Source organism: Salarias fasciatus, chromosome 14 (genome assembly GCF_902148845.1).
Source record: "Salarias fasciatus chromosome 14, fSalaFa1.1, whole genome shotgun sequence".
Taxonomy (NCBI): Eukaryota; Metazoa; Chordata; class Actinopteri; order Blenniiformes; family Blenniidae; genus Salarias; species Salarias fasciatus.
The window spans coordinates 16,925,198-16,951,257 of NC_043758.1; the positions used below are offsets into that span (position 1 = coordinate 16,925,198).

At 43.3% G+C, this 26,060-nt stretch overlaps 1 protein-coding gene across 1 annotated transcript; it reads left to right on the top strand.

Moving 5' to 3' along the window:
- The first annotated feature begins 538 nt into the window (after nt 1-538).
- Nucleotides 539-24,978, top strand: brwd1 (bromodomain and WD repeat domain containing 1). The gene is made up of 44 exons (XM_030108101.1): nt 539-752; nt 875-933; nt 1,054-1,083; nt 1,305-1,364; nt 3,237-3,387; nt 3,771-3,869; nt 5,213-5,373; nt 5,490-5,711; nt 6,371-6,471; nt 7,996-8,066; nt 8,356-8,456; nt 8,560-8,600; nt 8,720-8,821; nt 10,588-10,741; nt 10,852-10,986; nt 11,333-11,461; nt 11,572-11,720; nt 11,977-12,053; nt 12,158-12,388; nt 12,475-12,658; nt 13,242-13,332; nt 13,585-13,695; nt 13,785-13,855; nt 13,954-14,206; nt 14,356-14,472; nt 14,941-15,048; nt 15,231-15,355; nt 15,658-15,740; nt 16,003-16,114; nt 17,307-17,368; nt 17,606-17,761; nt 17,877-17,997; nt 18,094-18,219; nt 18,315-18,381; nt 19,901-19,951; nt 20,134-20,259; nt 20,349-20,501; nt 20,656-20,816; nt 20,989-21,161; nt 21,269-21,400; nt 21,490-21,636; nt 21,727-22,041; nt 22,164-22,349; nt 23,110-24,978. Exons 1-44 carry the CDS (start codon nt 716-718, stop codon nt 24,510-24,512), a joined length of 6,744 nt encoding a protein of 2,247 aa, XP_029963961.1. The 5' UTR covers nt 539-715; the 3' UTR covers nt 24,513-24,978.
- Nucleotides 24,979-26,060: the final 1,082 nt, after the last annotated feature.

Genomic DNA, 26,060 nt, shown 5'->3' on the forward strand with positions numbered 1-26,060 from the left:
AACACCAAATACTTCAAATTAAAGCATATAAATAGCAGCAGAGTAATATTAAAAAAGTTTAATAATTAATAAATTATATTTGATTCTATTATTTATTTATTTCAGTGTATGGAAAAAAAACATTAATTAATAAATAATTTTATTGCCATCAATTAAGGAAAGAAATAAGACTTTGCAAAATAAACTATTTTTTATTGAAGAAAATATTACCTTTGAATACATTTCCTAAAACGATTGTTTTAATAAAGCAAACAAACTGGCCATCATTGTCCATGACGTCATGTTCAGGACTCACGACCTTGGGCAGAAAATGGGGGGCGCACGGTTTAATATCGCAACGCGCCTAGTAGTTTATTTCAAACTATTCGTTTTGTTTTTGTGAAAACGTGACTCGAAAACCGTGTTAAAAGCCACGTTGTCCCGAACTAGTGCGAACGCTGCTGTCGGCAGGAGCCGCCGCCGGCCTGTGTCTTTTGTTGAGAAAGCGCTCCTCCCCACCCCCTTGTTCCTGTACTGCTCCGCTGTGGCGGAAGTAAGCCGTATCGCTGAGGCCTCATCCTTCCAATGGCGACTGCAAACAGGCTGAATAGAAAGCGGGCTCAACCGTGGAGGGGGTCAGAGCTGTGCAACTGAAATTAAATAAATATATCCTATTTTCCGTAGCCACAAAGTTAGGCTTATATTTGTACCACCTATCCAAATCACGGCCGATTCAATGGCCAAAAATCGGAATCTTTCGCTCCTTGAGTCGGGTAAGCCGCAGAAGTAAACCCGATTGATAGCTCAATTTACAGCGATATCGCTTTATGCTAATTGATAACCCGGCTGATTTTCCCCTTTGCTGACGTTTAATGTTCCCACTGTTCAATTTCAGAGCTCTACTACTTGATTTCTCGTTTTCTGACAACGGGTCCGTGTCGGAGAGCGGCTGAGGTGAGCTGGCGTGCTTTAACTGGCACAGTGGCTTGTATTTCCAAATAGTTGACCAGCTAGTTGATTAACAGAGTAAATGGACCTCTTGTAATCCGAATCCCCCTTTTCAATCCCCCGCAGGTCCTGGCGGCTGAACTAGAAGAATATCAGGTGTGTATCCTTGTTGTCTCCGCTTGTTTGTTAACTGCTAACTAGCTATCCGTCGCCGTGGACGGAGTCGGGGCACGAAACTTGTTTCACACTTTTAATACCCCCGCAAGTCCCACTCTCCTGACATCACCCGGTGTTTTTTCCCCCAGCTCAACGTGTACTTGCTGTTGTTTTCTGTTGGCATTTATCTTGATTAAACTCCTTTTTTTTTGCCTACATAGCTCTTACCGGGGAGATTGGACTGGCTGGGAAACGAGCACCCGAGAACATATGAAGATGTGGTGAGATTTATTTTGACGTCTGTTTTAAGTTCATTGTCGGCGGCTGTTATTGTCTTGTGACGGGGGACCGTGTCCGCTACGTGCTTGTTTACGGTCTTTGTTCTTTATTTCTCTGCACTACTTTTTGGAAGCCGTTACTTCGGCCGATCGACGAAGTCGTAGCTCGTTAGTGATGGCTCAGATGTTCGGAGGGAGCCGTCGTAAGGTGCAGAAATAAACTGTATTTTACGGGTAGTTTTAATATTATTTGGTCCTGACTGTACCGCAGATAGGGTGGGTCGATCGGCTTCTGGCTCTGTGGAGACGTCTGGGCTGGCCAATCAGAGGCCGAGATGCACTGTCTCCGCGTTAGCTCGCATGTGATCTGCGCTGTGATTGGTCCATGGAAAGAGCACTGTGCACGATTAGCCCCGCCCCTTAGAATGAGAGTTGAGGAGCACATGAAAAGAGTATACTGTCAGACATTTATTGTTACCAAAATTGCAGCATCTGTCTCTCTGAATGTTTGTTCACAATGACTTTTTTAAAGTCTGTGAACTCTCGATATGTTTGTTAACTGGTCCTATAGAATTCCAGAAATTATTTTGCTCGTCTTTATTGAATGCAACCAATAAGCATTCATTTAGGTGCTTGGAAAAAAATGAATTACTCAAGAGTACAATTTAGAGTTTGATATGAATAAACCAGGCAGTCGATGGACAAGATTTGAGCCAAAGAAAGAAGTAAGATGATAAAACAGTGTTTTATTTAATTTTTAAAAACTCTGCTCATCGCAAAAGGCATCTGCTGGCATGAGCCAAGAGGTCTCATAAGACCTTTGATCATGAATTGTTGAGTGATTTGGGTAAGATCTGGACTAAAACTGTCATTCCTGTTTGCATTGGTGATCTCAACCCATTTATCAAGTGGGTTTTTTTCCCCCCTGACTTCCTCTCACAATCCATAGACATGTTGAATTAATTGTTTCTAAATCAGCCTCGGTGTGATTGTCTTGTGTGACGGTCTATTTCTCTGGACTGGCAACCTGTTCATTGGGTATGCAGCCTTTCACTCACTGTCAGCTGAACCCAGCTGGAGTTCCTCACGACCGTGATATGCATAAAGTGAAGAAGACATCTAAATGAGTGGAAAGTCTGCCTTGCTACTCCAAGGCGTTGCCTGTCTTGATAGAGGGGGCAATAACGGAACCACTGAGCTTATCACTATATTTTATTATGGAATGTAATGGCATATTTTTTCATTCAACTGCGGCTCATTAGTGGTTGGGTGACACAGCAGAACAAAGAACCTCAACATAGAAGAAAATAAACTGCAAAATGACTTCAGTTCAGAATGAAAGAAATTCCGTCTTTTGGAGTCATGGGTTAGAGTACGGACAAATTGAGATGCTGTGGAATGAGTTCAGACATCCAGGGAATCATCCAAAATCCCTCCTGAATGTTGTGTAGGTCTGATTGGCAGTGACTGGAATGGCTCGGTTGAAGCTGTTGCTGTCAAGGAGTCTTTGACCACATATCCAGGATTCACTCACGTTTCTCAGCAGAGCTGTCAATGTTTGATGGCTGCCATTTCAAAGTTAAAATCATTTGTGTTAGATTAAGCCCAATACTTAGCATACATTTAGATGTTTGACCACTGATTTAAGCAAATATAGCCTCTTTGAAAGAGTGGTAATGTTTTTGTTTTTCTTTGTGTATTTATACCCACACACAAACCCTGTGAAAATCTTTCCCTTCAAAGTTTGTGGTTAAGGATTTTATGTTCAAAACAAATTAGGTGCTTTGTTTTTTTACTCATTGAATGTCAGCTATAAGGCCAGGTAATTCAGTTGTGGTCTGGATTCTGTTACCATTCCTGTGTTTACTTTAACAGGTGGCAGCCAACAGACATGTTGCACCAGACCATTTGCTACAGATATGTAAGCAGATCGGACCACTTCTTGACAGAGAGGTGCCATCATGCGTCCCGGGGGTGCACTCTCTTCTGGGATCCGGCAAGCAGTCAATGCTCAGGACTGCGAAAGGTGCAAATTCCAACACTGATGCTTGATATGAATTGTTTTCAACCAATCATGACTCACATGTACAGAATCAGAAATATTTTTATTGCCAGGTATGTTCAGCTTTACGAAGAATTTGTTTTTTTTCTGGGCAAGAATATTTAAAAACAAGAACGTATAAGGATAAATCCATTTTAAAGCTGATATCAGTTTTCCACATCCTTACACACACAACACACAGCTATTCTGTATATATATATATATAATATGTGTGTGAGATCAAGAATGTGCAACAAACTGTTTTATTTTCCGTGCAGAAAAATACACACCCTGGCAGGGTTTCCTTCATTCAGCTGGCCATCAGTCTTTCAGAGTCCTCCTCTTAACCTTCTGTGCTGATTTTTCAGATGGCGACAGTGTGCGGCTTAAAGCATCATCATATGCAGCCCTTCATCGGGGCCGACCACCAGAGAGGCCTTTGAACTGCAAGAAGCCTTCACACCTCGGTAAGTCTGGCCTCACTCCGCTGTCCTCTTGTTTTTTTTGGAGAGTCATCGACTGCACCAAAGGAAGCGTTGGCATTGTTTCATGCTGTGTGCTGAGAAGTTATCGAATAACTGTCTGTCGAGAAGGTTTTAGGGTAAAACACTGACTGCAGTGAGCTTGATGTCCTGATGTAATCAGATTGTTAGTCTTGCTGCAGCTAACATTGTTGTAAAATATATTAAAAAAAAAAACAAAATTCCATTTGATCTTGACGTTAAGTATCTTTCTCATTCTGTGTACCTTAATGGCCCTTTTAGTGTCTCCTCACAGCAGTGTTTTCTGTTTGAAAACCATTTGTCTGCAGAGAAAAACATACACATGTTGGCCGTTTGGATATTTTACCGTAATCTGAAATACCTTTAAGGTTCCACATGCTTCCAACAAGCTGCAGTTTTTAAAGTATTGATTAAAAATCTGCTTATTAAATTAAATGAGAACACTTCCAGCTTTGAAACCGGAGAAGCCAAAAACAAGACCTGTGTGGATGATGACCATGTTTCTGTCGTATTTTTTCATTTCGCATAGCAACAGATACAAACCAAATGCTACAGATTTTGAAGATGATGTGATTTACATGTCAGGTTTGATTGAGAGAGTGTTTTTCTTCATTCAGTTTAAGTGAAATACATATGGTGGATGGGGAGGGAAGCTTGTCTTTGGTGCTCCATTTAGATGTTTGAACCTTATGGAAAATGTTGCAGTCCTTTTTATGCATTTATGCACAACAAATAGAGCCGTATTATCATATCCCAAAATACTATAGGAGGGCTCTGCTCCTGCTGTGGATTACTTTTATTGTTTAAAAAAATATGCAGCATCTGCTTTGTTTGATCCAACTTCACATAAATTTGTATTTCATATTATCACTTACTATTCTCCGTGGGCACCTCAAGGTTATTCTGGGGTGAATTCCACACGGATCTGCTGGAAATTATGCTGCTTCTTCAGGGTCAGATAAACCAGTGGTCCATGGACATAATGTGATACATCTGAAATACATTCAAACTAATTTTGTGTTTTGACATGAGAAATAAAGCAACTGCTAAGAATACTGGTTCCTGGCGCCTCATAAATTTATTTCCTTAAACATTAAAACTTGAAGTCTCTATTTTTTTCCTTTTGCAAAGGAAAGATATTTCAGTAAATTTTAAAAAAATCTAGTCCAATAATAATTCTCCCCTGACCCTAATATCCTTCTCCTGCTGCCCACATCAAAGTAAATATATCTCACACCCACTGAATCGGTTTGCTCTGTAGTCATTTTGCAAGTCTTTTCTGATGATTTTCATGTTTTCCTCTATAGTGAAGGTGCATCGAGCAAGAGAGCTAACAGGAGTGCAGCGATTCAGCTCCATCAGTCCTGTCAGCAACTATGAGCACATGCGTCTGCATCGGAGGATCCTGGGCCATCTGTCCGCGGTGTACTGTATAGCGTTCGATCGCACTGGTCTCAGGATCTTCACAGTAAGATGTCCAAGAAAATAATCTACTTTCAATTTTTGTTTTGCCTTTTCTTTTTTTTTTTTTTTTAACCAGTGTGTGTATACAGTAAGCATTCAGCGTGCGTTACTCTTCTTCAGGGCTCAGATGACTGTTTGGTGAAGATTTGGTCTTCATTTGATGGAAGGCTTCATTCAACGTTGCGAGGACACTCTGCAGAGATCACAGACTTGGCAGTCAACTATGAAAACACGTTGATTGCTGCAGGAAGCTGTGACAAAACCATCCGAGTGTGGTGCCTTCGTACCTGTGCTCCTGTGGCAGTGCTACAGGGCCACAGTGGATCCATTACCTCCCTTCAGGTGAATTCTGAGATGCCACTTTGCAGGCTCCCTTTGTAAAGTTTACAGTTAGTGGCATGGATGAGATAATACTTTTGTCTCACTGCTGGCACAGTGGTGAGCCAATATTGTTTTTTTGCTTAAAGATGAGACTTTTTGGTGTTGCACACTCAGTTCCTGTCAGAAATCTATTTCTGTCCACATTCCCACCTCCAGAAACTGCATGTGCAAGACTCACCGAACGGATGAAGGAGATTCTTCAATCCTTTAGCAATAAGACTCTAACTCCTCCTACCAGGAGGTCACCAGTTACTGCTTAGCCCTGTATATAGTAATATTCAATATTATTTAATTCTGTCAGATTGATATTTATGCTATTTATTCTGTGTGGCGCAATGTTACAAGAATTTCTCTCTGTTATTAATGAAGCATTTCTATTCTTTTACCCTATCCTAAATGTCTTGGTAGTGCTCCATTTGTTGTCAGTCAGCTTTGACATGCCACATACCACCTACTGAAAGCTCGGCACGCAAGTTATTAAAAAAAGAGAACCCATCAATCTACCTCTACATATCAAATCACGCTTTATATGGCTTTCAGCACAACCCTCTGTTAAAAAGTTGCTTCCTTTGATGGCGTGTGGGACGTGTCTGACCTGCGGAATGCCTTGTGTCATTCAGTTTTCACCGTACGCCAAGGGCTCCAAGCGCTACATGCTGTCCACTGGAACCGATGCTACCGTCTGCTTCTGGCAGTGGGACGTCAACAACACCAACTTCAGGTGAGCTCCTCTTCATTTTTCACACTGACCCGGCAGTGTTTACCCAGCAAGGGGAGCAGGGTCAGTCGACCCGTCTACCTTCAGGGGTTGGTGGTGGGTTTGACTCGAATCAGCAGTTGCATGAACAGCAGATGCCTTCATCTCTGATCCAAATGTAATTTTAGGTAGAAATGAGGCCACTACGAAGGAGTTAGTAGATTATTTATTGCTGCAAACTTGTGTTTTGAGCTCCTTGTTGGTGGCCTCTGTGAAAAACTGATTCCTAACAGACTAGGAGTCACTTAAAACATTGGCTAAACGGGTCAGTTTGAAAATGGTTAAAGGCGGTTCGAGATTTCGACATGAAGAAAAATATTTATTGAGAATGATCAGTAAAAGGGGGGGGTGGGGGGGAAGACAATCTTATGAAATGCCCTTGAGCTGTTCCTGGAACACAGAGTGCTCTGATGTAGTTCTTATGGGCTGTGGTGAAGACTGAAAGGCAAAACTCCCGTAGCAGACATTTGTACATAACAATTAGTGTTTGTGTGACACTCTGCACTGTGCTTAGCTGTAGGTTGCAAAGTAAAAATGTGTTTTATTTGACTTGTGATACAAATAAGGAGTGACCTTGAAGCATTGAGGGGAAAACAAGCAGAACTGGGCCTGACACTGTTTGCTGTAATACTACGGCGCTACATTTTACATAGGTGCAAGAGCAGGAATATACCAGCTTTGCTTACACCAGGCTAAAGCTGAAACTGAAAGCTGCAGGAGAAAGTACTAACCAGTCATTATCGGACACTTCCTCCAGAAAACCACCATCTTGTGATCACAATAATTACTACAAATTCAACAAAACTTCAACATTTCCTGAGGCTTCCAATTAGCAGATTATTAACAGATTAAACATGACTGATGGGAACTGGCCCTGCAGGCGCACCCATCTATTTTTATGACATGAAAATCTTTGACTAATTCCTCACTAGATAAGACCATGAAAAATGAAGCGGGCATATATCTTGCAAACAGCAAAAATGCCTGTTGATCACTGGACAAACGGAGGCAGTCTCACATACCAGCAATTTAGAATCCTTAACTTCAAATACATGTTTTTGGTCTGTAGGAGGAAACCCATACACAAGGAGAACATGCAAACCATACACAACTACAAATCACTTCATTTTTCACTGCTTAAAAGATGCCATCATTATCGCTTGGGGTGAAGTCTTGACCTTGAGAGACCTGGGTTGAAATCCCAGTTGCAGCAGTAAAGAAGCCGAGAGCAACAAGCAAGTAAATTACAGTGATTCTTTTTTAGAATGTTCTCGTATGAACTGTTGCTTTATGCCTGTCGTCTTCATGGAGAAATGCCGGTTTGTTGATGGCGGCTGACAGTTCGCCCAACCAGAAAACAGCACATGCGAAAGTTAGAACTGGTATCACAGCTGCTTGTCGGGTGGAGATGTTTGAGTTGTGTGCTCCTATTTAAAATTTTGTTGCTCTTTTAATATAATGAAATCTTTTACCTTTTCCTTCTTCCAGCGATCGGCCGCACAAGTTTACAGAGCGACCGAGGCCAGGAGTTCAGACAGTGTGCTCCTCTTTCAGTCCAGGTAATAACTTATCCCATCATAGTTAGTCCTGTAAGACCCTCAGACAGTCCTGATGTCAACATCATGGAGGCTGTATGCGAATCCATAAAGACACAGCCATTATTTACGGATTTCTCTTCTTTAAATTTGCATTGTATCAAGAAAAAAGAAAAAGAAAACACCACTTTTTTAAGTTTTCTTTCTTTGCAACACTTACTGACTTTTGTTTAAAATGTTTGCACAACTCTGTGTCTCGAACATGGAAGATGAATTTTTCTTCACTCCTTTGAAAACCTTTTTTCCCTTCCAGGTGGGATGTTCCTAGCAACAGGAAGCACCGACGATGTCATCAGGATATACTATTTGGGAAGCGGAAGTCCAGAAAAGATATCGGAGCTGCACGAGCACACAGTAAGAGTCCTGAGCCAGACTGATCTGGGTCTCATCACAAAAAGTGTTTAAAGTTGCTGTGTGTGTAGAATATACGATTAAACTTTGTGTGCTTGCCTTCTAGGACAAAGTTGACAGCATCCAATTTTGCCACTCAGGGGAAAGGTATGATTTAAAAAAGAGAAATGAAAAAAACTGAATCCTGCACCATACATGTAACATGATATTCGGCGAAAGTAAATTATGCGTGCAGTAATGGTGGACGTTGTGTGTCGCTGTCCCAGGTTTGTGAGTGGAAGCAGAGATGGAACAGCACGGATCTGGAAGCTCCACCAGCGGCAGCAGTGGAGGTGCCTCCTGCTCAACATGTCGGCCACTCTCCCAGGGTAAAGACCGACTTCGTTTCTGTGAATCAGTGTGAATGAATGTAAAGGTCATGCATAAACAAGACTGCGTCAGATGTACTGACTAAAGGGCAACCATTTGCCGGCTCTGCTACCTCGGAGTAAAGCAGATGCCGATGTTGGCTGAGGATCAGTTTGCCCAAATGTATTGTTCAGTTGTCAGATTGTAGAACTGTTTGTTCTCACCAACTTCTAAAACCCTCTTAATACTGTGTGGAAAAACTGCGCACCACAAATGATTCAGGACTCTGTGACTGATATTTTTTTATATAGTATGGAGGTTTTTAATCACCTGTTTCTCTCTTGTGTGGTAGTTTACACTATTGCCTTACTTAATGACCCTGCTAGTGGTTCAGGTATGAAGAGCACTGTGGTTGAAATTTGGCCAAAGTTTGTGGACCGTATTGTGAATGAGCTGCAGTACTTCTGAGACTTTTCTCTTGAGATAACTCCTGCACGAACAGAGCGGAGCGTCATGTTTCATGACTATTGGATGTGATGACATGGGGAGCATCATGGTATCACGGCTACAGCCCTTTAACACATATTTAGACCGTACCAGATTTTGGCTGCAGCCACTGTGAGACGCCCTCTTCATGCCACTTTTGGAGCGGCTGCCTCAGTGTACACTTTAGTTTTGTTTGCACGTTGGCACAGTTACATTTCGTTTGGACCAAAATCTCACAGTGAAAGCACTGTGGGCCACATGTCCAATGCTAAAATGACTCATCTCTACTACCTCGTGTACAATTGTCTTTTCTTCACCTGGATTTCGAAGTTTTGGTTCAAAAAACTTTGATTGGTAGTTGATTGATTCCAGTAGGGAGGCTTTGTGCAACTGCATGTTGTTGAGTTCACCTCTGTGTAGCAGCTGAAGGCTTCGGCCTTTGTGTCGACCGTTTCTTTTGCTGCTTCTTCGAGTAGCTCAGTGCACTGCCTTGTGGTGAAAACTTGTCTGGCCGTCCTTGCAACGATGTGATGCATTCTGCTTATCGTTGGAGGTGGTATTGATTTATTTCATACTAAAATATTACAAATTACTTCTCTTCACCAGTTCAGTATTCCAAGAGAGAACTAAAACTGTAAAATGTTGCATTTTTATAAATGCTTCCGTGATTCTCTTTGCCTTGGTTTTCTTATAAAATACGTATTAGAGTGATTTTCTAAAGCAGCACATTTTTTTGGACCATTTGTTCAATGTCAAACCAGACATGCCTGCAAGCACTCAACTGTTCACCAGAGCATCACTATCAGTACATCTCAGCGTTTCGGCTCCCTTCGTGTTTCAGGGATTCAAGACAAGGAAATGCACGTCTTCACCATCTAGTTCGTCTGCTTTGTTAAGAACAATCACGCAGCTTCCCTCGGTCTCAGAAAATGATTCCTCTGCCAGAGATTCAACATTTTTGTAGTTCTTTCGCATAGTAGATAATGATAATAAGCCAAAAGTCTGAAAAGACGTGTGTAGATCCATTCTGTGAATGTGTTTAGTGAATTGGTGAAAAAAAGCATCATTAAAAGAGTTTTGGATTTATGCTCGTTCGTCATAGACATTTGTGAGGTTAAATGTTTAGAGTGACAGATTTTCTCACACATTTTGGTGCCTAAAAAGCATCAAAGCATATCGAGTGGTATGTATTTTATACCATTTGTACCGAGTCGAGCAAACATGCGGTCTGTGAGGGAAGTGGCTTTATTTATGCATTTCTAATTTAGATGTTTTTTTTTTTTTTTTTTTTGTATTTTAGTGCTGAACCAGTGAGTGAAGAGGAGAGCTACTTCAAACCGAAAGTCACCATGGTAGCGTGGGATCGCCATGACAATACAGTCATCACGGCTGTTAACAACCATCTCCTCAAAGTGTGGAACTCCTACACAGGACAGCTGCTCCATATCCTCAAAGTAACTTAGCACAACGCTCCAGTTTACTTGGCGTTACAATCATATATTCAACTATCTTTTTGAGTTTTTTTCAAGCCTTTTAACAAGAGACAAACTTCTTGTGTTTTCAGGGCCACGAGGCAGAAGTCTTTGTTCTTGAACCGCACCCGTTTGATCCCAGGATCATCCTGTCTGCCGGCCACGACGGGAACGTCTTCATCTGGGATCTGCAGCGAGGGACAAACACACAGCATTACTTCAACATGGTGCGCATCCCCGCCACCCTGTGCTCGAAAGAACGAGCACGTCGAAGCTCAGCAGCATGAGTGTCGGGTCTTATATCAGGATAACAGCCGGTATACAGAGGTTCACAGCCTGTTTGGGACGTCGAATGGGAGGGCACTAAAATCTGATTGTCGAAAAAGTACCGTGCAAAGAGAAAATGTGTTTTTCAAGCGTTCACTTCGATGACCAGGCTAATTTGAAAGCAAAAAAACACATTTTGCTCTAATGAAAACATTGATTCCATTGTTAAAAATCTGCTTTTGTGCTGAGCCACTCGCCTCTTCACTGCGTTTATTTACCTTGAGTGATTTGTTGGCTTTCTTCCAGATCGAAGGACAGGGTCACGGAGCTGTTTTCGACTGCAAATTCACTCCTGACGGGCAGCGCTTCGCCTGCACAGACTCCCATGGCCATCTGCTCATCTTTGGCTTCGGCAGTTCCAAACCTTACGAAAAGGCAAGGATGATATCAGCATTTTCCACATTAAGAAATGGTTGTACAGGGCATTGAGTGGCTGTGACGTGTGAAAGGACTTATCCCGGCGTCTGGTTTATTTCACCTCTCAGCTTCCAGACCAGGTGTTCTTCCACACAGACTACAGACCACTGATCCGGGATGCCAATGGCTTTGTGCTGGACGAGCAGACACAGCAGGCACCGCATCTCATGCCCCCGCCATTCTTGGTGGATGTGGATGGGAACCCCCATCCTCCAAGGTCAGCATCTCTTTGGTTCAGTCACACATCCCCGAGCAGCACTGAGTCATGAGCTGTAGCTTCACATCGCTCAGTGAGCCAGGCTTAAATCCAAAATAACCCATCGTAGTTTGGACTTTTTTCTCCTTGATTTTTGACAAGTAGGGACAAAATTTTGTCTTAATGTATTTTAGGAATTCCTTTAGTTGAGGATTGTAACTGATTACAAGAAAGAATGTCTTAGTCGTGTTTCCTGAATTTTGTAATGTGTTTCTAGGTACCAGCGTCTTGTGCCGGGGAGGGAGAATATCGCTGCTGAGCATCTGGTCCCTCAGCTGGGATATGTCGCCACCAGTACGTCCGCTTTCTAACCATAAATCATCCAAGTGAAGTTCGTGTTGAAAGAAATTCAGTTTTTGGAGTACAAGTCGCAAATCCACTGCTTTTTCCCCCTTCAGGTGACGGGGAGGTGGTGGAGCAGGTGATCAGCCAGCAGACTGCGGAGCACGAGGCGGTCACCATCAGGCGCAGCAGCCTCCTGGACGAGGCCATCAGGCAGCTCCAGCAGCAGCACGATCAGCAGCACCAGCCCGGCTCAAACGTGGCGCCGGACTCCGGCGCAGGAACAGAAGGGCAGGCCGAGCCAAACGGCCCGGTGTTGGTCCCAGCTATGAGCACGCCACGCAGAGGTGCCACTACTGGAGTGCCATGGTTGTCATTTAGCTCTGGTGAACTGAGAGAACATTCACAGGGAACTCTATATATTTCTATGCAGTGTCTGTGAACGAGCGAGCAGATGTGCAGTCCCCTCCTAACGTGGGCCTGCGGCGCAGCGGACAGGTGGAGGGCGTCCGGCAGATGCACCAGAACGCCCCTCGGAGCCAGATGGCCACCGAGAGAGACCTGCAGGCCTGGAGGCGCAGGGTGGTCGTACCTGAACTGCCACCCAGTGGCTTAAGGTAGAGCATCATCCCTGCCAGCTGTGGGAGGTTGACGGTTGATTTCAGGATTTTATCACGATCCAAATACTTTAACACATTGTCTTTGGCGTGCGATCGCTTGGTCACATGTTTACAGAAGAAGTATTTGTTTTTCTCATCTGCATCCAAGGAGTTTACAGACTGGTGGTTGGGTTTTGGAGACAGTTCAGGAATAAATTTGTCATAGAAACTTAACTTCACCACTTACTGGAAACATCTTTTTGCCACTGGGAACCTTCAGGGGTCTTACAGGCTTCAATGTCCTGAGTGGGTCAAAGATAGTTTGACCGCAGTTATAATAGTAAAGCTCTTCTGGTCGTGATCACACAGTCCATGATGAGGAAAAAGTGAATACAATGTGTTTTTTTTTTTTTTTTTAATCTTTGTTTTTTTAAAGTAAATAGTGGAAAAGTTGGACCAAGCACACTTTATAAAAGATTCAGATCAAAAAACCTTCTCTGTAGAAGACATGTAAGAACTCTGGAAAAACATGTGAATGTTGTCTGTTACTCAACACACAAGTTTCAGTGTTTGGTTTAGAAACAATCATATTTTAATGTAGGGAGCAGGAGGACGTCCGGGCAGCCAGAGGAGACGATGAGGTGATTCTGTACAACACAAAGAGGAGGAGAGTCATCTACAGCAGCTGCCGGGTGAGTCTCTTGATCCTCAACAGGTTATGGAAGTCTTAGTTTACCTCTGGGTCTCATTGGAGTGAGCAAACTATGAGCTAAACTGGAACTCATCTTCTCATAGTGTGATTCTGAACAATGTTGCTGTATTAATAACCTTCAGAAATGTTTTAGATTCTCACTTCACTTGGTCAGTGTTCTGAAATCAGACTAAATCTTTTCAGTGCATTTGTTTGCGCTGGGTGTTGAGTCAGTCCCATCTGTCCCCCACAGGATGAGTCAGACGACGAGCCTCCGGCCGCAAAGCGAACGCACGGCCGCGGCGACACGCTGGAGCTCCTCGACCTGTCGTGTGAAGAGGGAGAGGAGACCGCTAGCTCGGAGGTACAAATTCCACCCATGTGCGGAGCACAGTGTGCACATGTGAAAGCTTTTGAGACGTTTTCGCGTGGTTTATTATGAAACCTCTGCAGGACAATGAGCTGGACGGCAGTGAACTGGATTCCTCTAATGATGAGGAAGAGTGGAACAGCGACAGCTCGAGGTACGAGCTGCATCAAGCCACGCGCATTGTGTTGCAACAGATTGCATCCGTGCAGCTTTCAGTATAATTTGAACCATTTTTTTTTTCTTATTGCTCAGCCACAGTTCCAGTGAATACTCCGACTGGACGGCAGACGCTGGGATAAACCTCCAACCCTCCACCCCCTTGTCGTCCCGGAAACGGGTCAGGCGCCGACTCAGCAGCTCGGAAGAAGAGGAGGAGGAGGAGAATGAGGAAGAGGAGGACAAAGAGGAGGAGGACAGGGAGGAAAAGCAGCAGAGTGACGAGGAGGAAAGACCCGTGAAGAAAAGCAAAGAGAAGAGCAAGAAAGCAAAGAACAAGTCACCCCGGGTGAGTTGGCCTGTCCTGGCATGTTGTTCAATCATCTCACAGAATCAGAATACAAGGTCAGCAGTGGATTGTTTGAATTATTTTTGGATTTACTTGTTTAAATTAATTCTCTTTTTTTATTATTATTTTTTTTATTTTGCACCACGCAGCGTCCAAAGCCCAGACCATCCATTAACAGGGAAGTGTCCATTGAGTTCAGACCGTCTCCGTGGATCACTGACGTTATTCCCAGGAAATCTCCTTTCGTTCCCCAGATGGGTGATGAGGTACGTGATCTAGCAAAATTACCCTGAGATGATCTGAGGGGACTTATTTTATTTGTTTTGTTTTGTTTTTTTGGAGTCTACAGTGTTTTAGGTGAAGGAGCAAAAATAATAAACATGTCTTCTCAGACATACACCACAAATTGGCAATGAGGATCATCTTTTCTTTTCTCTCTCTGGAATAAAAGATGTGTCTTTATCTCCATGCAGTTTGATGTATTGGTCTTATAATCATGGTAGTAAAACTTCATCCATGACATTGTAGTAAGAAGTAGTTGTGGCCATTAAGCCTCTGTGTGACCACAGCATTAAGGAAAATACTTCTTTTGAATCCCCTCAAGAAATAATAATGAAGTGAAGAAAATTCCTTTTTTTTTTTTCTTTTTAGATCTGTTTCCAGATTCCTCGATATTTTATGTTTAGTTATACAAAGGTGCTTTGTGAAAGCTCTGACTCCTCTGTGCCCGTCAGGTGATCTACTTTCGGCAGGGACACGAGGCTTACGTTGAGGCAGTGACCCGAAGTGAACTGTACCCTATCAACTTGGAAAAACAACCCTGGAAGAAAATGGACCTGCGGGTAAAGCAAAGGATAGTTAAGAAGATAAAATATGATCAGTGGTTTGCATTCACACAACATTTAAAAGCATTTTGATTCTTACTTTGGATGGTAATACAGAAATCATGATGTTTTTTTCCCCAAAAATCATCGTAAATACTGAACTTACATATTAAATGGGAGCATTGTTCTTTGTTTTTCAGGACCAGGAGTTTGTGAAGATCACTGGAATAAAATATGACGTCTGTCCTCCCACACTCTGCTCTCTGAAGCTGACTCTCATCGACCACGGCACAGGGAAAATCACAGACAAATCCTTTTTTGTCAAGTAAGCAGCTTGTTCACTTCAGATGTTTCTGCTGAGAAAGGAATTAAACCTTTTCTCTTAATTTAACGGGCAGCTCATGATTTTTTGAGGTTGTGTTTTGCTTTTGGTCATCTAAGTTCCTTTTATGATTCCAGCAAATGCTTGCAATCATTTCAAAATGAAAGTGAAGCTTAGAATTAAGCTTTTTTCCCCCCCTTTTACTTAGTTGTCTCTTTATTGGTATTGTCCTCCATTTAACTGTTCAAAAGTCTAAAACGGTGGTGGTTTTTGAGATTTGAAATGACCGTGTTTGTCTCCTGCAGGTATCACGACATGCCGGATGTGATTGATTTTCTGGTGTTGAGGCAAAGCTATGACGAGGCACTGCGTAGAAACTGGCAGCCAAGTACGTGAACCCAGTAGTTCAAGTTACAACCACTTTTTGTTTGTTTAATCCTTCTCGAATGGATACATCAGATTTTATTAACCTGAGAAAAGATCAAATACCCTACTGTTTGAGCGCACTTCAGAACTTCACTGATAGTTCTGTTTCGGTGCTGATAAAGATTGTGACTGTCCAGATAGGTTTAGCTTCAAGTGATCAGTACATTCACTTAAAAGAAATACTTGCATTTAAAACATGACTTGAACAACCTTCCTTGTTGCAGATGATAGGTTTCGCTCGGTGATAGACGATGCCTGGTGGTTTGGGACCATCGTCTGTCAGGAGCCGTACCAGCCCGAATACCCAGACAGCCTCTTCCAGTGCTTTAAAGTCAGGTGAGGGAGACGATGTTGTTACTGGAGTCAGTCCTGTCGTGCAGTGTTGATGGACGGAGTATTTTTCCTACACACTCTGGTGTGTTTTTGATGTCTTCATTCTTGAAATTAAAGCTTGGTTGGACATTTTTGGTGCAGTTTTTCCTCATAAACAGCATTTGGACGGTTGAAACTGTAGCATTGTGTGAAAAACCCAACACACACGCAAACTGTTGTTTTTAGCAAGTGGATTATCTGTGTGTTTCCATAAGGTACAGAGCAGTGGTTCTCAGCCTTTTCTCAGTGATGTACCCACCGTGACCAGTTTTTTCATTCGAGTACCTTTGAATCGAGGCACAGCATTTTTGGTTGAAAAAGGAGATCAAGAAATAAAATACAGCACTACGTCATCAGTTTCTGATTTATTACATTTTGTAACAGTCCAAAATGTTTCTCATTAGTTGTGTTTCTTGAACTATTTGAAAAAAAGATAACTAAAAGTTAAACAAATAAATTATTTAATTATAAAGGTTTCGACACATTGAAGCAACAATCAACTTAAAGTGCCCTGTTTTGGGATTAACAAGAACCATCTGGATTCATGAGCATAATTATAAACATGTGGAGGCACCAGGTCGGGTCAAACCATCGTGGTCTGGGGGAAACTCCACGTGTATGGTGAAGAAATAGATGAGCTGACTTGATATGAAATTCAGTTGATTAACATGCATTCATATTTTATAGAAGTGTTATTTAATAAATGGGTTTTTTTAAGAGATTTTTGAATTTTTGCTGGTTTAAAACAACTTTTTTTTTTATCTTGTGTACCTCCATATCTTCAAGTACCCCCAGGGATGCCAGATCCCCCATTTGAGAATCACAGTCAGCCCATGCATCTCTGCCCCCTTGTGGTAAAAAAGAACAGCCACGATAAAGTTCTAAAATGACTGTGAGAGTATTCATGCATCACATTGAACAACTTACAGTAAACATTTTCACATTGGATGGATGTGACCAAGGTTTCACCTCATGGAAGGCTTTTATCAGTGGACCCTGTGTCGGATATCTTTGACTATTTCTTTTTTTTTTGCTGTGCTTTTATCTTTTATTTTATAAATGAAACTACTTTCAGTGGTTGACTAATGGCAGATGAGTAGCAGTTTTATGTTTGTGTGAAAGCTGAATCTCTGTTTTAATCGTTTTGTTTTATCAGGTGGGATAACAGTGAAACTGAGAAACTCAGTCCATGGGATGTGGAGCCCATTCAAGATGAAGGTAACGATAACGTCACATGTTTTTATTAACCGATTAAAGTGTCATTAATGGGTGATATAGCAATATAAACATGTCAGTTTTGCATTAATGCATATGCTGTGCACTCCTACAGATATGTGCAGATGTGCATGCTCAGAATTGGTTTTCCCTGAAATGTTCCTGTCCGTTGTTGGGAAGCACTTTGTGTCGCATTGAGCTTGCTGAACAACTAAAGATTGATTAATCTCTGCTGAGCAGCCCAGGAGCCGGAGTCGGAAGGAAGTGGCATCCCCGTGACTCCCGATGAGATGAAGGAGCTGATGTACAAGCCCGTTCCAGGGGAGTGGGGCGAGCGGAGCAGGGACGAGGAGTGTGAACGCATCATTGCTGGGATCAATCAGCTCATCACTGTTGGTGTGTAAAACGTTTCCCCTGGTTGTTCCAATTCCTGACATGAGCTTGCTTCCAGATTGTCTGACGGTTACTGTCAGCCAGGAGCAATAACCCACCATCATGTACATTTCTTCAGAGATCACAGCTCCGTTCTCTGGCCCTGTGGACCTGATCCAGTATCCCACCTACTGCACTGTGATCGCCTATCCCACAGACCTGGGCACCATCAAGCTGCGACTCATGAACAGATTTTACAGGTCGGTCCCTCCAGCGGTCAGCCTCAATCTGTTATTGGTTTAATATCAACCGTTTTAAATTCAGGTAACTGAAGTAACTCACCCTCTGGTCCACAGACGCCTCTCAGCATTAATTTGGGATGCCAGGTACATTGCACACAACGCCCGCACTTTCAACGAGCCGAGGAGTAAAATTGCCCACTCTGCAAAAATCATCACGAATGTCCTCCAGAAATTTGTGAAGTAAGTGTGATGACAATTTCAGAGTATTTGTTTTCCTCATAAGTATTTGACGATAGCACTGATATTTGAGCTGATACACTTTCCGACGTCCTCAGTGATCCAAGCTGCACGGACATCATGGAGATCTACAGTGCCGTGGAAGACATGGATGATGACGATGAGGTAGGCTGGTATTTTTTTTTAGTCAGTGCTGCTCACGCAATAAACTCATGTCTGTTCAGTACTGTCATCCTGTTTATGTATTTTCTACATTCAGTCTATAAGTTTCATTTTTATTTGAAATCAAACTTTGTACGATTGCTACATTTATTAAAGGTCTAATACAGGATTTTCTCGAAAAGACGAAGCCAAACGTCTGTTACTCACTTTTTGAACAACGCGCATGCGCCAGACCATCCGCCCGGCTCTCCTGCTTCTCCCAGGAAACGCGGAAGCGTGCGAGCGCGATCTCCTCTTCTCCGGGCGTGCACGGCTCTGTTTACAGTTTCTGCGATCGGCCTCGCTCATACATAAAGCTTGTTTTCCGAAACAGTTGCAGTTTCTTTGTCAGACTCGCCATCGGTAAGTACTCGCTCAGAAGCTCACCGGCTACATAAACACTCTGAATGCGCATGCGCAAAAGGGAGAAGCTGATTGGGCGCAAGCACGTAGAACCGCCTTACAAAACCAGCTCGTCAGAATGATTGACAAAACAGACCCACCAGTTATTTAGGCGATCCACCCAGAACTCAAAGCAAATAGAAAATCCTGTATTACACCTTTAAGTCTATTTGTGTAAACAATAGTGCTTCCATGTGCACATAAAACAAGCAGAAATGACTTCATTTAGAAGTAGCTCTTTCTTTCAGCTGTACTGCACTGAAAGTATTAAAATGTGAACAGAAAATGTGGAGGAGGAATTATTGTTAGTGGTAGTGAGTTCTTCTCTTCTCTCTCAGCATGCATTGTCTTGCAGTCAGCTAAGCACACTGAGTTGTGTAAATTATGTTGCAGACTATATGTCACAGCAGTTAAATCCCTCATTGCAAAAGAAAATACAAATTGTTTTCTTGCATCAGGTTTAGTTGACTTCACCTCAAATCCTCCAAGGTCTGTAATTCACTGTGAAAATTAAACAGACAAACATAACAAGAGTTGTTAGAAACTAAGGAAATCATGCACACTCGTAAAAAGCAAAACTGAATTGGAACAAAATATATGCAGGTCAGATACCTTTTTGGCTGCTTGCTGTATAAAGGGAATTGTCCTTCAGTCCAAAACAGGCAACAACAAACATGAAACTCTTGAGTTACCTGTTCTTAACACTGTTACTAATGCAGCGCAAAGACACTGCTGTTTACATGAGGACCCGGAAGGCCAAACATATCTTTCTACTTTGAAAGAAAACCATCATAGCAGATGTAAGTGATAATAAAAAATGTAAAAAAAAAAAAACTAGCAAAGTAAAACTCATTCATTCGGTTAGACAACTAAATAACCAACCTGCGTATTGATAGCAGTCAGGCAGCGGCTATTGGCCTTGATAAAGTTGATATGAGGTGAAACGAACCCGACTGACCTGAGAACAGACTGCTGAGTGGTTCTTTTCTTATTTTGGAAGGGAATACATCCTTAAACTGCATACTTATCATTCCTTTATTGATCGCATTCAAGTAAGACAGATGTGATTTTACGCTCACAGGAAGAAGATACTGAAGCTCCGGGAACTTCCTCTGGACACAGACTGCGCCAGGTAAGGAGAAACACGATGGATGACTTGCATCCAAGGAACAATGACAGCACATAAGACAAAACAATAAGAATAGATAAACTAAGGTAACTTTTTGGAAATGAATCAGTGATACTGGTAATCTGAACGACAGACCTCAGCCTTTGTCTGTCAGTAACAAGCTGTCCTCCCTCTGATGAATGCAGCGCCCTGTTGAGGTGGTTCCAGACAGAGATGCCTGGAAGGAACAGTGCAAGTCTCTGCTGAACTACATATTTGAGTGTGAGGACTCGGAGCCGTTCCGGCAGCCGGTGGATCCTCAGAACTATCCAGTGAGTTCACACAGGACCCCAACCTCGAGCTGTCAGTGAAGAAACTGTATTGTTTAAAAGTCTAAATCCTAATTTGTGACTATTTGCAGGACTACCACGCTATCATTGACACACCGATGGACTTTGGCACAGTGAAAAGAACCCTGGAAGAAGACCACTATGAAAATCCTGTCGAGCTGTGCAAAGACACGCGGTTAATATTTGCCAATGCGAAAGCCTACACACCCAACAAACGCTCTAAGGTGAGTGGTAATTATCGTCGGTCGAGGAATGTTAATCTATTAAAACCGCCTGTGGTTTCATTGTTGGCGTTGGTGTACACAATTATTTATGATGTTTTTTTTTATGTTAGCATGTATTTGATCTCCTTTACTTCTTTTATTTGCCGTCTCCTAGATTTACAGCATGACCTTGCGGCTCTCGGCCTTCTTCGAGGAGCAAATCCGAACAATCATATCCGAGTACAAAACGGCAGTGAAGAGCAGCGACAGGCTCCGCCGCAGCCAGAGGTTTCGCAAGAAAATGCAGCAGCAGGATCAGCCGTCTGCCACCACAAGGTCTGTGTCGTTCAGCAGACAATACAGTACAAACAGCTCATTAAGATGTGGTTCCAGTGCTTTCCTGCCTCGGCTTGTTTTGTTTCTCAGTTGCTAACCTAACAGTCTTAAACTTTACAAGAAGTTTCAATCTCTCCTGTCTGATAAAGTTGGATTTTGTTTTTGAACCCAGTCACAAGAGAGCAGCAGTCAAAACTCAGGAAAAAGTGGAGTCAGCATCAGCGACCAAATCTACCTCAGCCAAAGTGTCTGTTCCTGAGCGAGCGCGGAGGAGTCGAAACAGCAGCTCAGGTCACAGCTCCTCAGAGGACGACTCCGGCTCCAAAGGTGCTTCGTCAACACCAGGTACACAGAGGCACTTTGTCCTCACATCTTCTGTCGCGTTTGTACACGGCCGTCGGTGGGGATCGAGGGCACCAGCAGCAATCCATGTGAATGTTTGTCTTTTTCAGAGTCTGATAGTGAGAGTGAGCTCAGCGTGTCGGAAGAAGAGAAGCCTTCAGGTTCCTCGAGGCACCGCAAACACAAACGCAAACACAAAGCAAGAGTCACAAGAAGTCACCGTGCCAAGCAAAGAAAGAAAGGTGAGAAGTCAAGTAAATAAATACAGAACACAGTGGCAGCTTCTGCAGTTCGTTAAAAAATGTCTATGGATTTTTTTCCCCGTTACTAGTTGCTGATAGCGACAGTGAAGATGAAGAGGAAGAGGATGGAGAGGCCTCCTCACACTCTTCGGATCGTTGCTATCCCAGCAGAGGGAAAAGCAGCAGGAGCACGAGACTGACCAGGAACGCCGCCGCCGGAGACAGGAAGCGGACAGGTAAACGCCACTCGCCGTCTTCAGACCCGATCCTCACAGAACCCAGCGGTCAGCGCGTTTAATCCCGGACCTGAAACGCCTTGTTTTCAGAGGGCAGGACCGAGGTGAACGGCCACGGCAGCCGGTCGTCCCGCAGTGAGAGGCGGCGCCACCGGGACTCCGACACGGCCGCGTCGCCCGGCTCTGACGGGGAGGAGGTGGTCACGGTCCGCCGGTCACTCAAGAGGAAGACTGCGAGAGCCGCCGTGAATAAGATCAAACTGCTCGACGTGTCCGATGAAGATGAGGAGGAGGAGGAGGAGCCGACACGGAGCAGCAGCCGCCTTCGCCACGCAACCCGGGCCAGCAAGCGCACGGCAGTGATCCAGAGCAGCTCCGATTCAGACGGAGAGTCGTCGGCGAGAGGTGAGCGGAGGATTTTCCCCACCAGGAAGCAGACGGGGACGGTCATGTTGCATCTTATCACTTTTCAGGCAATTTAAAAGATCGTCTGTCACTCAGCTCTGCTCTTCCTTTTTATGTTTTAGTTTCTCAGAATACAAAAGAATCGGATGGTGAATCCAGAGAAGAGGAAGAAGAGGAGGAGGAGGAGCAGCGTGATAGCAATGACAGTGAGAGTTCCTCCTCTTCCTCCTCCCAGAAAAAGCAGAACGGAGACGCGAAGTCTGTCAAGCAAAAAACATCACGAGAAGCTGCCAAAACAAAGAAAAACGGTGAGAAATGTGCTGTTTATTTTATTTTCACTTTTTTTTTCTTTGTATACCAGTAACCCAGACGAGCACGGCTCAAAGTGGTTCCTCAGTGTTTTGTTTCCATCCATTACATGCAGTGAAAGACTGGATAAAAATGCCTCGAGACTATATACAATTTTTAAATCGATTTTCTTCATAAACAGAACAACATGAAGTGATTCACGTCAGACAGTCAAAGAACGATTAAACAAAAAGCACATAGATAAATGGTTGTCTGGGAACTTTGAATAGCTGAGAATTTTCCTGCATTATTGATTTGGTGTGACTTGTCACATGGTCTACAAACTTTATAAATCTATAAAAACAGGTCTGTCTTTATGCAGTTTACAGTCACTGTTCTTGGTGCATTGGGATCAAACCAGTTCCTGATGATGGTTTTTGAATCCATCATCACTACATCTTTAATTTTTCGAGGCACATTACAGGAGAGTGGAATTTCACTCGATTGATTTTCATTGAGCCCGTTTGCATAATCATAAAAATGTGATGACTGGGAGGAATTAGACAACGGGAACAATAGGATCTGACCAATTAACATGCACTTCACCAATGTGATCATTATAGAATCCTAGTTTACATATTTATTATTTTAGGTGTGCATGTTAACGGGCGCAATGTCATACCTACCATCTGCATCACATTAGGTGACATTAATGAGCGTTCTATGAATAACATGTTGTCTAAAATTTGTTCTAATAGCAGATTTATTCATGTTTTGCAGTTTCGTTGTCCCACGTGAACGGACACAGCTCGAAACATCACAAGTCCGAAAGCAACTCTGAGCAAGAGGAAACTGCTGAGGAGGAGGAGGAGAAGGTTCGCGCGTCTCAGAAACCATCCAGAAGCACAGCCAGGAAAAGTCAGATTACAAGCGAGGAGGAAGACGAAGCCGAGCGCCGGACCACACGACTAAAACCTCCCAGGAGCTCAGATGAGGAAGAGAAAGACGGCAGTTCCCAGAAACATCCCCATCAAAATGGAAGAGGCTCGACGGAGGAAATCTGCAGGGACTCCAAGAAAAAAAGTAAAGTTTCACATTTAAAAAGCCAAGTCAAACAAAAATCTGCCTCAGCTGATAAACCGGGTGGTGCAGAATCAGACGAACTCAGTGACTCTCCAAAGAGATACAGCCCACGCAAGAAAAGGCTGAAAAAAGAGGAGAAAAGGGGAATAGAAAGCAATCACTCCAGTGAGGAATCCGAGGCCCAAACAAAGAGGCCGACTAGGAACAGGAGTAAAGGCAAACGGCCTCATGGCGACGCCTCGGCTTCAGAGAGCTCTGAGCTGGAGTACAAACCCAACAGGAAGTCGAGGAGGAAACGCTCCACCGGCTCGTCAGACGAACAATCCTACAACTCTGATCAGGCATCGAACAGGCGGCTGAACCTGCGAGCCCTCCCCAAAAAGAAGTACATCAGCGACAACTCAGGCTCCGAGGACGCCGCCGCCGCCGCGCCTGCCAACCGAGGGCGACAGAAGAACGGAAACAGAGAGGCGGCAGAGTCTCAGGACGACAGGTGTAACACAAAGATGTCTCTCAGAAATTCTCCCAACACGACCAGGAATCCGCCGTCTTCCAAGAGAAAACGCATCTACACGTCCGACTCCGAGGACGCAGAGGACGACCACAAGGACGAAGCAGTGCCCAAAAACAATAAAAACAGCAGATCCGGCTTTTCCAAGCACTCCAAAAGGGAAACCGAGCAAGAGGACGCCGACAGCAATGACAAGGACTCCTCCTCCCACTCCGACTACAGTGAAGAGAAGGAAGAGAGCGCCGGCCGTTTAAGGAGGGGCAAGAAAACCGCCAGGCAGCCAAAAAAGAAACGGAAGGAGAGCTACAGCAGCAGCAAACACAGCTCAGACTCGGAAAGCAAGCAGTCATCCTCAGCCTCTGAAAACTCATTCGCCAGCTCAGGGTCCCGCAGCAGTCCAAAGAGGAGAAGTCACACTCGGTCCAGGACCGGCGAGAGGACCGCCGGCCGCCAGCTGAGGCAGCGGCGCCGACGCGCGGCCTCGGACGAGGCGGACAGCGACGAATCCTACAGCAAGCCGCTCCGAAAGACGCGCGTGAACACGCGCAACCGAGGGAAGCGGACTGTGAACTATCACGACAGCGAGTGAAGGACGTAGCAGCTTTAGAGGGGCGTTAACTGGAGACCTTAAAAAAAAAAAGAAAAAAGAAAAAAAAGACACTTGATGGCCAGGTTATGGTAGTAGCACTGGAGTCCTCGAGAGAAAATGCTGTGAATCTGTTTCATTCAGGGATATTTATATTTTCTATGAAAAACATGTTTATAGATGTAATACAAATTCAAGCATTGTGAACTGCTGGTTGTCACAAGGATACAGAAGCAGAACGCCACCCTCCATACTTGCTTGTTGTGGTTCGGCCAGCAGAGAAAACCATTCTGGGGGAATCTTGTCAGCTTGGGTGCTATCTAATATACCTCTGTTTAATCAAGCATATTGCTGGCTTGCACTAAGATACACTGTAATGAGGTATTTCATACACTAGTTTTGCATTAGAAACTCAGGGGTCAATAAGTTTACTGTAGTCTCAGACATGCAGTTGTTTTTTGAGCTAAAGTAAAAAGGACAAACGATTCCAGGTTGGCAGATGTCCAAGCACATTCACTGGGACAGAACAAATCCATGTTCAGATTTTTGATGACAGCACTCCTTTGTACATCCACACACTTAATGCTTGACTGTATTGTGAGTTGATATGAGCCAAATGAAATATGATTTACCCCCCCCCCATACATTTCAGTTTGTTTTTGTTAGATTTGTGTTGTACTTTAGTGAATAGGTGTAAATATGTGATTGAAAACAAAATTGTCTGAACAGCGTTGCTGTCAGTCAGTAGCAAAGAGTTTATTTAATTTTCACTTTTTTTTTTTTAATTTCCATTTCGATTGTCTTTCTTTGTTTTCTTTTTGCATTAAGCTGTATTGTCTTGCCATATGTCACAAATTGGTACCTTTTTGCCGAGTACAAGTAAACACAAGTACTTGACGCAAAATGCTGTGATTTCTCATATTGGGAAGACCTTTTATTCTGTGTTACCAAGTTTCAGTATTAAATTCTTTTTCAGAGTTGACCTAAAATGTTTTTGTCAGTCACATGGTTCTGTTCTGTTTGTGGGGAAGTTTCTAAACGCAGTCGCTTTATGACATTTTTGCTTCAATGTTTTTCGTACTACACCTTTAATAAACAGATTTCACAGGAAAACTATAAACGCAATGTGGTCGTGGAGTGCAATGATTGAGTTACTCTTCCTATTAATAAAGGCATCGTTTCAAGGCATATTCTGTGTGAGGTTTCATCTTATCCAGCACCATCACAACACATCCGAGCTGTCAGATGGGTAACTACTCAAAACTAAATGACGTTGATGACAGGGTGAAGTGAATTCAACATTTTATTTGACAGGATCCCCATTAGTTGGGGACTACTGTTCTTCCTGTGGTCCAGAAAAGTCCTACATCCTTTAAATAATACTTTATCACTTAAAAGATCCAGAAACATATCTAACACAGGGAAAAGATAGTCATTCAGAGACATTCAAACCCAAAACCACTGCAAAAAATTATAATAGCCTGGCACTGCAGTCTGCAGGGTATTTTTTATTTTTGTTACCAGGCCTCTTGCTTTGAACAAAATCTAAAA